At 40.1% G+C, this 14426-nt stretch overlaps 1 protein-coding gene and 1 long non-coding RNA gene across 6 annotated transcripts in view; one reads left to right on the forward strand and one right to left on the reverse strand.

Moving 5' to 3' along the window:
- Nucleotides 1–14426, reverse strand: part of LOC134297714 (uncharacterized) — a 123494-nt gene that overhangs the window by 49253 nt on the left and 59815 nt on the right. The window lies entirely within an intron of this gene.
- The window catches only part of btbd16 (BTB domain containing 16), a 74032-nt gene that overhangs the window by 24108 nt on the left and 35498 nt on the right, over nucleotides 1–14426 (forward strand). For 4 of the 5 annotated variants that reach the window (XM_062976024.1, XM_062976025.1, XM_062976026.1 and 1 more), the window contains 3 exons: nucleotides 720–834; nucleotides 5725–5794; nucleotides 7227–7357. In XM_062976024.1, the coding sequence (XP_062832094.1) occupies nucleotides 720–834; nucleotides 5725–5794; nucleotides 7227–7357 (316 nt within the window). The remainder of the gene's footprint in view (nucleotides 1–719; nucleotides 835–5724; nucleotides 5795–7226; nucleotides 7358–14426) is intronic. The other variant, XM_062976027.1, reaches the window with a different exon arrangement.

The following is a 14426-nucleotide window of genomic DNA, read 5'->3' on the forward strand; positions in this document are numbered from 1 at the left end:
GGAACGACCTGCCGGAAGAGCCAGTTTTAATCATAAATTTTAAACTTGCAACTTACGTTTCATCTTTGTTCTGTATTTTTTAATATATATTTTGTAGAAATATGTTTTTATATGTATATTTATAGAATGTTTTTAGATAATTATGTGTTTTTGTGATGATGTAACCAGACTCGAGTCACAGAGAAAGGTGGGTAAGAAATAAAATAATAATAATAATAATAATAATAATAATAATAATAATAATAATAATACCCCCCCACAGGTGCCACCTTGATGTGGTGGGGGGGGCTTAGCCATTCCGAGGATGGAATATCTATCTTGTTTGCTGTGTCATAATAAAATAATAATAAAAATACATAATAATAATAATAATAATAATAATAATAATAATAATAATATACTGTATTCTGTGTCTCCAACGAGATAGTAATGCTTAAGCCATCAGAACAACTTCTCAAGTAATTTAAAGTTCAGAATAGCATATGCCAGATCTTCTGACAGAAAACTTACTTGATATTAAATTACCATTTCCTATTACACAGAATAAGTTGTTGTTGATGGTGGGATGACACTAGCAATTGAATAATAAAGACTTAGATTAATTTTAATGTGTAGATCAAAGAACAAGGAAAACACTGTAGGCCTCAAGAGGAACATATGCTTAACTCTTGCTGTATTTGTGTATTTATATGCATGTATTTATTTTGTCATATGTGAAGCCTTTGCTATAGCACTCAGGAACCTATACAATTCCAAAATAGAAGTAAATGAAGATGATGTCCTGGGAATCCTAGCTTCTGCAAATGTATTACAATTTCCTTCCCTTTTCTACAAGTAAGTAGCCATTGCTCTATCTGCATGTCATGTCATTGCCTTTCGATATGTAGACTGGCCCATGTAATTGTGAAAATTACTGACATTCCCTCCCGATTGTGATTTGTGAATTGTCAGCCAAATTATTGCCTATCCATGTCATCTTTAAAAACATATAAAGAAACACAATTATGAAATATATCCTATATTGATGGTAGTTACTTAAGAACAATCTAGAGCTGGATAATCCATTTTCAATTTTGAATTAACCAAATTAAGAAAGATGTTTTGAAAATACTCTTTTTAATCTGCTGTGATTGTTTCCCTTGTAAATGCCTTTCCCCATTGGGACAAGATACAAGATCCTCCAAACACCACCCCCCATATTGATGTTGTTTGCAGTTCAAGAGAGAAGACAATTTTGCCACATTTTTACCTGCATCTGTATATTCTTTATACTTCTAGCAGAATCTTTGAGGAGGTGTGGAAAGTGTTCAGGGCTGCTTAATGTATTGGTTTAAAACAGTGGTTCCCAACCTTTTTCTGACCAGGGACCACTTTGAACAGGAACCACGTGACCACTTTGACCAGGGACCACTTGACCAGAGACCAGTTTGATCAGGGACCACTCTCCAACATTAGTACCAAAAGAATTATGAATCAGTTTTTGGTCAACTTTAGATCCAGTTTGGTTATTTAAGGTGCTGATTCAGAAAATTGCAATGGATAGACCACATCAGCTCTAGTTTCTGATATAGAATATATGCCATCCAGTAGTCGCCATCTGCTAACCCACAGAAAACCGTATTTAATATTCTAGAGCTGATGTGGTCTATCCAATGCAATTTTCTGAATCAGCACCCCAAATAACCCCAGAAACTGGCCTAAAAATAAAGACACCAAGGTGCCCCCGCTTCCAGGTGCCACATTGAATGGCTCTGCTCAGTGGGAAGGAAGAGAGGAGGAGAAGCAGCAGTCAGGAGCCTTGTCACATCTTTCGTTGGTAGTCAGCCTCTCCCCTCCTGACAAAGGGGACCAGCGATCACAGACATGGACAATTATAAGTAAGGCAGGGCAGACCTTTCCACACACCTAAAAGATCCCACCCCTATACCTACAATATGGTAGCAGGACGATGATGGATATGTGTTAGGGTAAAGTGAACCCTGCTTATCTTTTAAACTTTGTTTTGAATTAAAGCTGCCACCAACCTAATAGGTTTTAGGAATTTTCCAAGGTATTTGAGGTAAACTGCTCCCACTCCTGTCAACACTGCTTTCACCCCTGGCTCCCACACAACTGTTTGTTAAGAGGATTTTCTGTAGTAACTGGATGTTACTAATGATGGAACAAAATATGCTAAATGTAAAATACGTACCGTAATTGAGGGAGGAAACCATTTGCTAAGAGAAACAAATCTTTGCTACTAAAGGTGTTACAGTCAAACTTGATACCAGGTTAATTGTTGCTTCTGCAGCTAAACAGTAAAGCACTAGTTATATGTTGTAAATCTGAAAAGCAGCATTACACACCATGAATAGCAGACCTAATGATGTAATTATGTTTTGCACCTTACCATAGCCCAAATTCTAGGTCAGCCGAATGTTATTTCTTACTAGCAGATTTTTGTGTCTCTTGGCACAACCCTTCATGAATTAGGTATTATTGGAGTGAGGGAATGGTAGAAATATGTCCTTCTGTCACTTGGCAGAAGCACAAGTTGACGCCCTTTGCTTGCCAAGAGATGTGGAATGAATCATCGGGTTGTTATTTTACTGGAATAGTTTCCTATATTTTGAAAACTGCCTTTTAAGAAGTTTCTGCTTGGGGCTGACACACTAGCCTTGACAAAATCAATTTTATCTCAGTAGCTGGTAAAGTCAACACATTTAAAGACGTTCCCCCTTCATATATGGAGGCATTTTCTTACACTGAATATTGCATTAGTTTTTGGGTTCTAGGACTATGAAATTTGGCAGCTATATTATTAATTTTTTATGTCTGAATAAAGATTGTATCCATTTGTTTTATTTGTTTTATCCAATGTTTATGTTATCCTATATGGGTTTGTTAGTTTATTTTAGAATTTTTCCCCAGGGAATGGGCAAAGGGAATCCATGGTCTTGAAAAGGTTTCATGTGTCTTAGGAAGTGGCAAATACATAGGATTGTTTTCCAATTCCATGATTATACTGAATAGCCAAAAGTAATGGCACAGCATTAGGCAGACTATAATGATTCCCTCGGGCGGCAGATGCTGGGAATTGAAAAGTGGAGAGTTGTGTGTGCCATCCTTGCTGTTAAACTAAGCATCAGAGATCATTGTTGTTTATTCCTTCAGTCACTTCCGACTCTTTATGATCTTATGGACCAACCCACGCCAGAGCACCCTGTCGGCCATCATCAGTTATGACTCATGGATACAGAGACGAATTAACTCCCAAACAGTAGGGCAAGGGAGGCATCCCATGTTCAACTCATGTCAAGATCAAGTCTGGATCTCATGTCAATTTCTATGGTTGAACTTTTGTTGTTGTTGTTTATTTGGTCAGTCACTTCCGACTCTTCGTGGCCTCATGGACCAGAGCTCCCTGTTGGCCGTGGCCACCCCAAGCTCCTTCAAGGTCAAGCCAGTCACTTCAAGGATATCATCCATCCATCTTGTCCTTGGTTGGCCCCTCTTCCTTTTTCCTTCCATTTTCCCCAGCATCATTCTCTTCTCCAAATTTTCCTGTCTTCTCATTATGTGACCAAAGTGCTTCATTTTTGCCTTTAATATCCTTCCCTCCAGCGAGGAGTCGGGCATTATTTCCTGGAATATGGACTGGTTTGATCTTCTTGGGGTCCAAGGCACTCCAACACCACAGTTCAAAAGCGTCTTATCTTCCTTCGCTCAGCCATCCTTATGGTCCAGCTCTCGCATTCATAGGTTACTATGGGGAATACCATTGCTTTAATTATGCGGACTTTTGTTGCCTTCGTCACTATTTTATCAAAATTAGTCATTGTTCTCCTCTCAAAAAGTAAACGTCTTCTGATTTCCTGGCTGCAGTCAGCGTCTGCAGTAATCTTTGCCTCAGAAATACAAAGTCTGTCACTGGCTCTATGTTTTCTCTCTCGATTTGACAGTCATCAATCAATCTGGTTGCCATAATCTTGGCTTTTTTGATGCTTAACTGCAACTCAGCTTTTCTACCTTCTTCTTTCACCTTGGTGATAAGATTCCTCAGCTCCTCCTCACTTTCAGCCATCGAAGTGGTATCATCTGCATATATGAGGTTGTTAATGTTTCTTCCAGCAATTTTAACTCCAGCCTTGGATTCATCAAACCCTACACATCGCATGATGTGCTTTGCATACAAGTTGAATAGGTAGGGTGAGAGAATACAGCCCTGCCATACTCCTTTCCCAATCTTGAACCAGTCTGTTGTTCTGTGGTCTGTTCTTACTGTTGCTACTTGGCCGTTATACAGATTTCTCAGGAGACAGACTAGGTGACTTGGTATCCCCATACCACCAAGAAGTTGCCACAATTTATTATGATCCACACAGTTAAAGGCTTTAGAATAGTCAACAGAAATAGATGTTTTTCCTGAAACTCCCTACCTTCCTCCATTATCAAAGATAGTGGAACACTACTATTTCCTGCATGAAGTAAGACTCTGGCAACATCTTTCGTATATAGAACGGGGGAGGATTTATCTTAGTGTTCATCAGTCAGCCTGTTCAGGGAGCAAAATGCACTGGGTGGCCATGGAAAATTTATTTCAGACGGAATTCAATATTCTGTAAAGTTCGGCAGACCGCCTCTCTTTCTTTGCTGCTAACATTTAAGACTCCCAGGATGGAGTTGGAAGTGTGGGGGCACAGTATCAGGTGACAGCTGAAACATATGCCATTTTGAAAGGCAAAGGTTCAAAGCAGCTGCAAGGAGAGTACAGAATTAGACCAGAGATGTGCTGCTGTGAGTGCAACGTTCTCATTACATAGTTTTCTCCAATGTAAATTAGCCTAAAGAATGTGTTACTTCCCTCACCGTGGGCAATTACTTCTCCAGTAAGAAAATATACCAGGAGGCTATTTTTATGGAGAAACCGTCATGGAAGAAAAAGAGCCAATATGGTATAATAGTTAGAGTGTGACCTTGATTTGGGAGACCTAGGTTCGAGATACCATGAAATTCCTTGGGTGACCATGGGCAAATCACTGGGTCAGCCTGGTACTTGTGAGAACAACACAGGGGTGCAGGAAAGAACTATGTACCATGCCTTTAGTTGATAGGAAAAATTCAGGATATTGATGTAACAACTCTCATCCTCCTTGATCTTGGTCTCACTTTCGCTCCCCCTTTGCAATACACACTCTGAAACATATACACATATTTTAAAAACGTTACTGATAGCAAATTTCAATCAATGATTTGCTGCAATGAGGTCAAAATATAAATAAAAGCTAGCAATTTTCAGAGGAGCAAACCCAAGCTGGATCTACAGTGACATATAATGCAATTTCAGAATGCAGATTGGCAGCATTGCATTGGATTATATGGCAGTGTAAATCCAGCCCTACAGCTGGTCTCATGTGAGTTAAATTTCTCTTCATTTAGTCCTCCAACAAAAAAAAAAAAACATAGAACAATGTTTCCAAGTACAAGCATTTCTATTTCCAAGGAATGTGCAGTTTAATTATTTCGGAAGGTGAAAAAAGGATTTTCAGATGCTCTTCCCTGGCAGCAACACAACCATCAGTAATGTCTCCTGGGGAAAAGGGTTGGCCTGGATTGGGTTTTGCTCAGTCTGGGGTGTGGTTGTGCTGATGTATCTGAAATTTTACCTGGCAAGTAGGTTGCTGCATCTCTTGTGACTTTCCTCCAGTCACCCTTCTCATTTCAAGTCTTTTTCCTTTCCCTTAGGTGTGTACAGCTCATGAGAAGTAGCATAGGCCCAACCAATGTCTGTAGTTATTATTCTGCAGGCTGTAAGGTGAGTGGCAAATATGGTCTTAACATGGTTGGTTTAGTTTTGAGTATGAAACCTACCTATAGTGGTAGCCAAATCTTTAAAAAACACTCTGTTGGAATACTGCCTTCCCAGTAAGTTAAGATCCAAAAGATTAAGAGCACTTTTTCTGAACTCTGGTTTTAATTTTGACCAACTGAGTCAGTTTATAACTGGTTTTCATGCTGGCATTTCGCATTTATATCAAGATAGTATGTAAAGAAAAGGGCAGCTGCTGGAAATTGTAGCCAGTATTATTAGGGAAGGAGAATTTAGCAGGCATGGTGTGCTTGCTGTAAATGTATATCCTCCATTTCTCCAAATTTGGCAGCAACAATCACAATCAAACTTTTCAGCTGCTTTTAAAATGTCCCAGGGCCCTTCCATACAGCCATATAACCCAGAATATCAAGGCAGATGGCGCATTAGACTTGAGTAAATATGGGTATGTGCTACTTGTTTGGGTTGGGTAGTGGGGTAACAATTGACTATTATTCTGCCTGAGAATTGCAACCCCAACATATTAAAAATTATAACTTCCAGTTTCTGATACCTTATAAATTAACTGTATTCATTATATCTGCATCTACATCCACAGTCCACCCTTCATATCTGCATACATGGATCCAAACATGGCTTGAAAATAATTGGGGAAAAATCCAAAAAGCAAAACTTGCTGTCTGTCAAACAGTTTACTGATATATAGCCATACCCTGCTGTATATTTCTGCCATTTCACAGGCTGTCTCTGTTGGTCATTTTATATGAGGGACACAATTTTGCCACGTTATTGTATCTATCATATCTATTATATTTATCTGTTTTATGAAGGCATTGAATGTATGCCGTTGTTTGTTGGAATCTGCCCTGAGTCCCTTTGGGGAGATAGGGCAGAACAGAAATAAAGTTTTATTATTATTATTATTGACACAAAGACATAGTATGACACAGCAAACGAGATCTATATGCTGGATTTCGTATCACAAAATCACAAGTCGAACACTTCCCAAGTGTTTAGGACGTGTGATGTATTTTCGGATGATGCGTGCAGATCCCAGTAAGGTGGCCTTTTGCAGTTGACAGATAGTAATTTTGTCAGTGTTTATTGTTTCCAAATGCCGGCTGAGATCTTTTGGTTTTTATTATTATTATTATTATTTTGTATATAATGAGACTTGAGCAGCTAAGGGTTTTGGTTTCCACAGGAGGCCCTGGAAGCAAGCCGCACCAGATATTGAGGGCCTGCTGTATATTGATATCCAGACCTACATAGTTATAACTGAACTTTTACATAAACACCCAGGGCCTTTTCATTTAGTCTTAACTTGCATGTGATACCTTAATTTCCAATATCCACCACAAGGTGGTCCCAGAGTTCAGAATTACTATGTTTTTAACGCTTCTTTCTTTGAAATCAGTACCAGCAACCATCCTTGATCTCCGATTGTGAGAGATGGGTAGAAGTGAACCTTGTCCCGCATCTTGGTTCTCATATTCACTTGAGGAAGCTGCCACTAGAACTGCTGCAGAAAGTGCTCAGATCTTCAAGGTCAGATTGATACACAGTTTGTGCTACTTTCTTACTAAGTCCATAGACAATATCCCAAAAACTCATACTGTCTAAGTTGCAACAGGGATGACAACCCAGTGGGCCTTCCTAGCCCTTAGTGCAGTGGTTCTCAACCTGGAGTCTGCAGATGTTTTTGGCCTACTACTCCCAGAAATTCCAGCCAGTTTACCAGCTGTTAGGATTTCTGGGAGTTGAAGGCCAAAAACATCTGGGAACCCCAGGTTGAGAACCACTGCCTTAGTGTATGCTACTTTCTTACTAAGTCCGTACACGAAATCCCATAAACTCATACTGTCCAGGTTACAACAGGAATGGCAACCCAGTGAGTCCTCCCAGCCCTTAGTGCAGTGGTTCTCAAACTGGGGCCTACAACTCCCAGAAATTCCAGCCATTTACCAGCTGCTCATCTATGAAATCCCAATGGCTGACTCTGGACTGGTCACACTCTCTTAGCCTCAAAGGACAGCAACAGCAAACCCTTTCTGAACAAATCTTGCCAAGGAGACTCTGTGATCAGGTTGCTGTTAGACAGAAATGACTTAAAGGCAGTTATAAAAGTAGGCAAGAAAGGATGGATAAAGGATCACTGCAAAGAAAAGGCTCCCCATAAATATTTCATCCAAACACACTTCATTAAATGTTACTTCTTCTCCCAGTCTAAGGGTCATCTAAGAGAATGTGCAAGTAAATTGTGTTCCTTTTATTTACTTTTCCAAATGGGTCCTGAAGGGAAAAATATGCATTGTCTCTACAGCAAAAGAAGCAAGTTTCAAAGGGATAACGTGACGTTTTGCTTCTTGCCATAGAGCATGTATGCACATTAGTATCAAGCAATAGCTAACATTTTTGGCTGTTACTTTTAATGTGAAAGATGGCAAAGAGTTTATGTATCCAATATTAGGAGAGAACAATGAAAATGTAAAGTCTCTAACCAATATAAATCTTTTATTGGTATACATTAAGAAATCACTCATGTTTGTAAGTATTCTGCATGGCTAGGATCTTTCTATTTAAATATACAGTACTTTCATCATATACCAGCCCATAAGAGTACCCTTGGGCACAGACAGCTATCATGTCAATGTTTCCTACAGGTGGCATGGTATGTGCATTAAGCACATTTAAATGATATGAAGGCTATGCAGAATGTTTACAAGAATGAATGCTTTGTCATTGGCAAGCATCATAGTTCATGCGGTTAGAGTCATGCCCAAACCCTGCTGAAAGCAGGTCACCAATAACCTTTCAGCAGTGTTTTCCATGGAACTTATGTACATTTGCTTCCTCTGGAGCAGTGGTTCTCAACCTTGTCAGGGTTTGCAAAGGTACTATATGTGTGTTAACTGGAAAATCAAATGCATGAAGCCGATTGGTTGAGTTTGCAAGGACCTGGGAATTGGTTTTTGTAACTGTTGCTATCCTGCTGCTGGAGAATCAGTTTGAACAGGTTTCTACCTGTGTGTGTGTGAGTCTACTGAGTATTGGCTCGAAAGAAGTTGGCTCTGTACTTACCGTGTTTCCCTGAAAATAAGACAGTGTCTTATATTAATTTTTGCTCCCAAAGATGCTCTAGGTCTTATTTTCAGGGGATGTCTTAATTTTCCCTGAAGAAGAATTCACTTTTATTGTTGAACAAAAGAAATGAACATTTATTATATACTGTACAGTAGATATCATCACAAACCAGCATAACCAGACAAACTGTGAATCCTATCAAGAATTTCTTGTTACTACCATTATTTTCATGTTCAGCAATCTATGGTACGTACATTTACCAATCCTGCATGCTCTGGTGTTCTGTTTGGCGGGCATAATTCCAAACAAAACCTTTGCTAGGTCTTACTTTCAGGGGAGGCCTTATATTTAGCAATTCAGCAAAATCTCTACTAGGTCTTATTTTCTGGGGATGTCTTATTTTCAGGGAAACAGGGTAGAGAGGCCTGACATATTTCTGAGGCCTTGTTTGCTGCTGAAATTCACTGAAGCAGATTCATGGATTAAGAAAGGATTGCCTATTGACTGCTGATTTCTGTAAGCAATCAGAGAGACTATTGTAAATACCATTGTTCTGTTGATCTCTTGGATTTAGTAAAAGTTCCTGTGGTATTTGTTCTGCAAAGCTGAGTGGTGCATCATTCTGCAGGGTATCTCTGGGCACACGTAAGAGATTCCATCTATCATTCACAATCCCAAGCAAACCTGTGGGTCCCCTAGTGTTTTGGCCTACAACTCCCAGAAATCCCAGCCAGTTTACCAGCTGTTAGGTTTTTTGGGAGTTGAAGACCAAAAGATCTGGGGACCCACAGTTTGACAACCACTTCTCTGGTGTGAGCCTATAAACTGCTTCTACTGTGTAGTTGGGATTGTAACAGTGCTTTACAAACTCATATATCAAATTCACAACTTCTCTCTTACAAGACAAATGCAAATCTTTAATCTGGGTGTTCTCAGCAATAGCCACTGAATAGATCCATTTTGTCTTGTATTACAAAAAGCACAGGTAACAATCCTGGGAACTTGTTGACATTTAAATATCATTGTGTGCTTGCCTGTTTTCCACTTGGGCTCAGCAACCATCCCTTCTTCCTTAGTACAGTGTAGAGTACTGTGGAAGAGACTTCTAAAAAGAAAACACAATTTCGGTCTAGACTGGCTTTTGGCTGCAGAGTGTTGGTGTTGGCAACACAATTAAAAATAATTCAAAACATTTTAAAAGCCGTACAATTAAAAACAGTGCAGCATCCTGTTGAAATCCCTTTTATTGACAACACCCTGTTATAAAATGTGAGTTGGGATGAACGAATATTGACAGTAAGGAAGGTGCAGTTCTAGCTTCTTTAGGAAGGCGATTCCAGAACCTAGGAAAGTGGGAACATTCTTTCCATATCTTCCCACTTGGGTTTTTTGTTTTGTTGCATTTTGCAGGCTACTTGGCTTTAGGGTGAAATCGCTTGAGGTGAAGCTGATTGAGTTAACTGGCGGGTACAATGCGGGATATTGTGTGAATAATCTGGTTTTTGCTTTGCTGGTTACCCTGGAGTATCTTTTGAGGTGAAGGATCATTTCCTTAGACATGCTCCTTTAGATCTGCATCACGCTAGGGCAGTCGGGGCCTTCACTTATAGTATGGTTGAAATCACCTCTACCTATATGAAGAATATGACCTATATGAAGCTGACACAGGCAGGTCCTCCTCTACCCTTCAATGTATGGAGTTGGTAAGAGGCAAGGCTAAAAGGTGTGGCTTCTGTTTGTTCCCAAGCCATGATATCTGATGGGGTAAACAAGGAATTCAAATTGAAAGATACAGTAGAGTATCACTTATCCAACATAAATGGGCCTGCAGAATGTTGGCTAAGCGAATATGTTGGATAATAAGGAGGCATTAAGGAAAAGCCTATTAAACATCAAATTAGGTTATGATTTTACAAATGAAGCACCAAAACATCATGTTAGACAACAAATTTGGCAGAAAAAGTAGTTCAATACGCAGTAATGCTATGTAGTAATTACTGTATTTATGAATTTAGCACCAAAATATCACGATATATTGAAAACATTGATTCCAAAAATGCGTTGGATAATCCAGAATGTTGGATAAGCGAGTGTTGGATAAGTGAGACTCTACTGTATATAGTTTTTTAATATGCACTGAAATCTTAGGGGGATGCAGATTCCCTTCCTCTTTATTACATAAGCTGTAGGCCAGTGGTTCTCATTTGGGATCCCTAGATGATTTTGGCCTTCAACTCCCGGAAATCCTAACAGCTGGTAAACTGGCTGGGATTTCTTGGAGTTGTAGGCCAAAAACATCTGGAGACTTCAGGTTGAGAACCACTGCTGTAGGCTGTTTAAACAACAACAACAACAAAACTTTATATACAGCTCTATCTCCGATAAGGACTTAAACTACTCTCTCTTTTTATTTTGGGGGGACAGAAGCAAAGGATGGCTTATTAATACCCAGCAAGGAACAAATAGTACAAGAATAGTGAGCAAGTAATCCTAGGGGGCCCCTGGTGGCACAGTGTGTTAAAGCGCTGAGCTGCTGAACTTGCAGACCAAAAGGTGCCAGGTTCAAATCCCAGGAGTGGAATGAGCGCCCGCTGTTAGCCCCAGCTCCTGCCAACCTAGCAGTTCGAAAACATGCAAATGTGAGTAGATCAATAGGTACCGCTCTGGCGGGAAGGTAACGGCGTTCCATGCAGTCATGCCAGCCACATGACCTTGGAGGTGTCTATGGACAACGCTGGCTCTTCGGCTTAGAAAAGGAGATGTGCACCAACCCCCAGAGTCAGTCACGACTGGACTTAACGTAAGGGGAAAACTTTTACTTAATCCTAGGAAAGCCAGTTTTAAGTGACTGAGGTCCAGGAGGATTTCCAAAAATAAGTCCCATTTCTCCACATGTTTGGCTTATTCTGGAGGCTCTGCCATAGACATTAAGTGGATAGATGGATGAATAATAAATAAAATAAAATAGGCAATAGTCAGGAACTCAAACATTTTCAGTGTCAACCCTACAACTAACATTTTTATGCCTTTAAAAAAAATTCAGGGTGCTGATTTAGACCAGGAAAGTCCCTGCTTCTATCCCTGTTCTTTCCAATTTTATTTTGGAGAGCCATATACATTTAGAATATTTTGCCATCTCCCAGTATGATCCAGGGACCTTGTTATACCAGCATATCCAAGTTGGGTTATTTTAACCCAGTATAAGATTGGAATAAAACAGAAAAAATATGGGACCTTTCTGTCATGTGGGTGTTCCCACAGTTACTCAAGTAGCATGCAAAATGTTGATCATAGAATCATATAGTTGGAAAAAAAACTCCAAGGGCTACCCAGTCCAACCTCCTGCCATGCAAAATACATAGTCCATGCATTCCAAACAGATGGCCATCCAGGCTCTATTTAAAAACTTCCAGAAAAGGCAACTCTACTACACTTGGAGGGAGCATATTCTACTGTTAAACAGCTCTTATTATCAGGATGGTTTTACTAATGTTTAACAGGTGATAAGGGAGCCCCGGTGACGAAGTGCGTTAAAGCACTGAGCTGGAGACCGAAAGGTCCCAGGTTCAAACCCCGGGAGTGGCGGGAGCAGCTGCTGTTAGCTCCAGCTCCTGCCAACCTAGCAGTTCGAAAACATGCCAATGTGAGTAGATCAATAGGTACCGCTCTGGCGGGAAGGTAACGGCGCTCCATGCAGTCATGCTGGCCACATGACCTTGGAGATGTCTATGGGCAATGCTGGCTCTTTGGCTTAGAAACTGAGATGAGCACCAACCCCCAGAGTCAGACATGACTGGACTTAACATCAGGGGAAACCTTTACCTTTTAACAGGTGATAACATCAGGAAGTAAATTGGGGAGAAGAGCAAGCTAGCAGTATCTTTTTTCAGCACTAAGCTGCTGATCAATGAAAGATTAGAGCAATCTTTCTAGAACAGAATTCAACTAATTTCTGTAACTTTACTTCAAAGCACAGGCTACCATGCAATATGTTTTATATGAGAAGTGGCTGTAAGATGCATCTCATATCCTCTAACTATTCCAATTTGGTAGGGACTGCCCCAATTAATTCTCGGTCATCTTCCTTTTTCAGCTCTTTTAAAAATGTCCCAGTTTCGCTCTTCTTTCCTCCTTCATCCTTGGCTTACATCAGTTGCTGCGAACTGATATCAGCAGGCGCAGAGGAAAGGAAGGAATGGAATTTTGTCTTTCCCAATAGGCACAGGCAAAAGCAAACTGCGGCACCCTTTCCAAGCCTATCTGTTCTTCCTGATTCATAAAATTTGCTACCTTCTGATTTTGGGTAGTCACATAAGTCCCAGTTTTCATCTATAAAATGTTTGAGAGCATGATGTCCCCTAGTAAGGTTGTTTCATACACAACAGCACCTGATTTTACATGCCAGAATCCTCTTAATATGAAATGATATCATTCACATAAAACACTCTATTTTGCTCAAGTTAAGCAAGACTTTCCCTGCTGTCTCACAGTAGGTCCACTGGGATAGTGGCTTTCATCAGGAAAGCAATTAGAGTGGCCATAAAAGAGACTGGCTGGTAGTCATGTCAACATTAAATTACATTAGAAAAACAACTTTTGGACTGCCAGAATCCAAAATAAATCTCAACTTGAGCTCAGTTCTGTGCCTGGTGTTGATAGGCATGTTCTTTGTCGACTGATTTTTTCCCCCATCCAAAGCAAACCTCCACAATTTTATACAATAAATGATTTATTGGGGTTAGAGTGTTGCCTTGTGACTTGTAGATCCAGGTTGTAGTGCTCACTGAGCCATAAAACTCAGTGGATGGTCTTGGGTCCCTCACACACTCTCAGCTTGACTACCTCGCTGTGAGTATAAAGTGGGGAGAAGATTTCTATAATTGACCTCCATCTTGTTTGATAAAAGGCAGTGTATAAATAGAACTTAGCAAATAAATAGGAGAGTTCTCAATTTCACCTGCTGTTGCTTTTTATGTTTATATAGAAGTCTTAGAGCCAGCATGAAATAGTAAGTGTTGATTTAGAATTCTGGAGACAAGAGTTTGAATCCTTGCTTATCTGGGGAAACCATCTGGATGACCTTGGGCAAGTCACACACTTTTGGCCCCAGGAAACCTGTTGATATTGTGGCTTTAGGGTCACAATAAGTGAGAAAAATATTGGAGTCACCCAACAACAAATAGCAGATAGCCATGGCAGATAGTTTCATATAATTTGCATCTGGGCCTCTTCACCTTATGTTGGAAAAATCTGACTATCCTTATTTCAAAGAGACCAGGCATGGAAGATCAGACAATCATTCACTGATCTGTATGAAGCAATTGGATGGTGTCAGTTCAGACAGTCAACTGTTCTTTTGTCTTCTACTACTCCAGTGGTTCTCAACCTGTGGGTCCCCAGGTGTTTTGGCCTACAACTCCAAGAAATCCCAGCTAGTTTACCAGCTGTTATGATTTCTGGGAGTTGAAGCAAAACCATCTTCGGACACACAGGTTGTGTCACACCTCAGGCTAGCTTCACCTTGCTCAATGCA

The sequence above is a fragment of the Anolis carolinensis genome, chromosome 3 (genome assembly GCF_035594765.1).
Source record: "Anolis carolinensis isolate JA03-04 chromosome 3, rAnoCar3.1.pri, whole genome shotgun sequence".
NCBI lineage: Eukaryota > Metazoa > Chordata > Lepidosauria > Squamata > Dactyloidae > Anolis > Anolis carolinensis.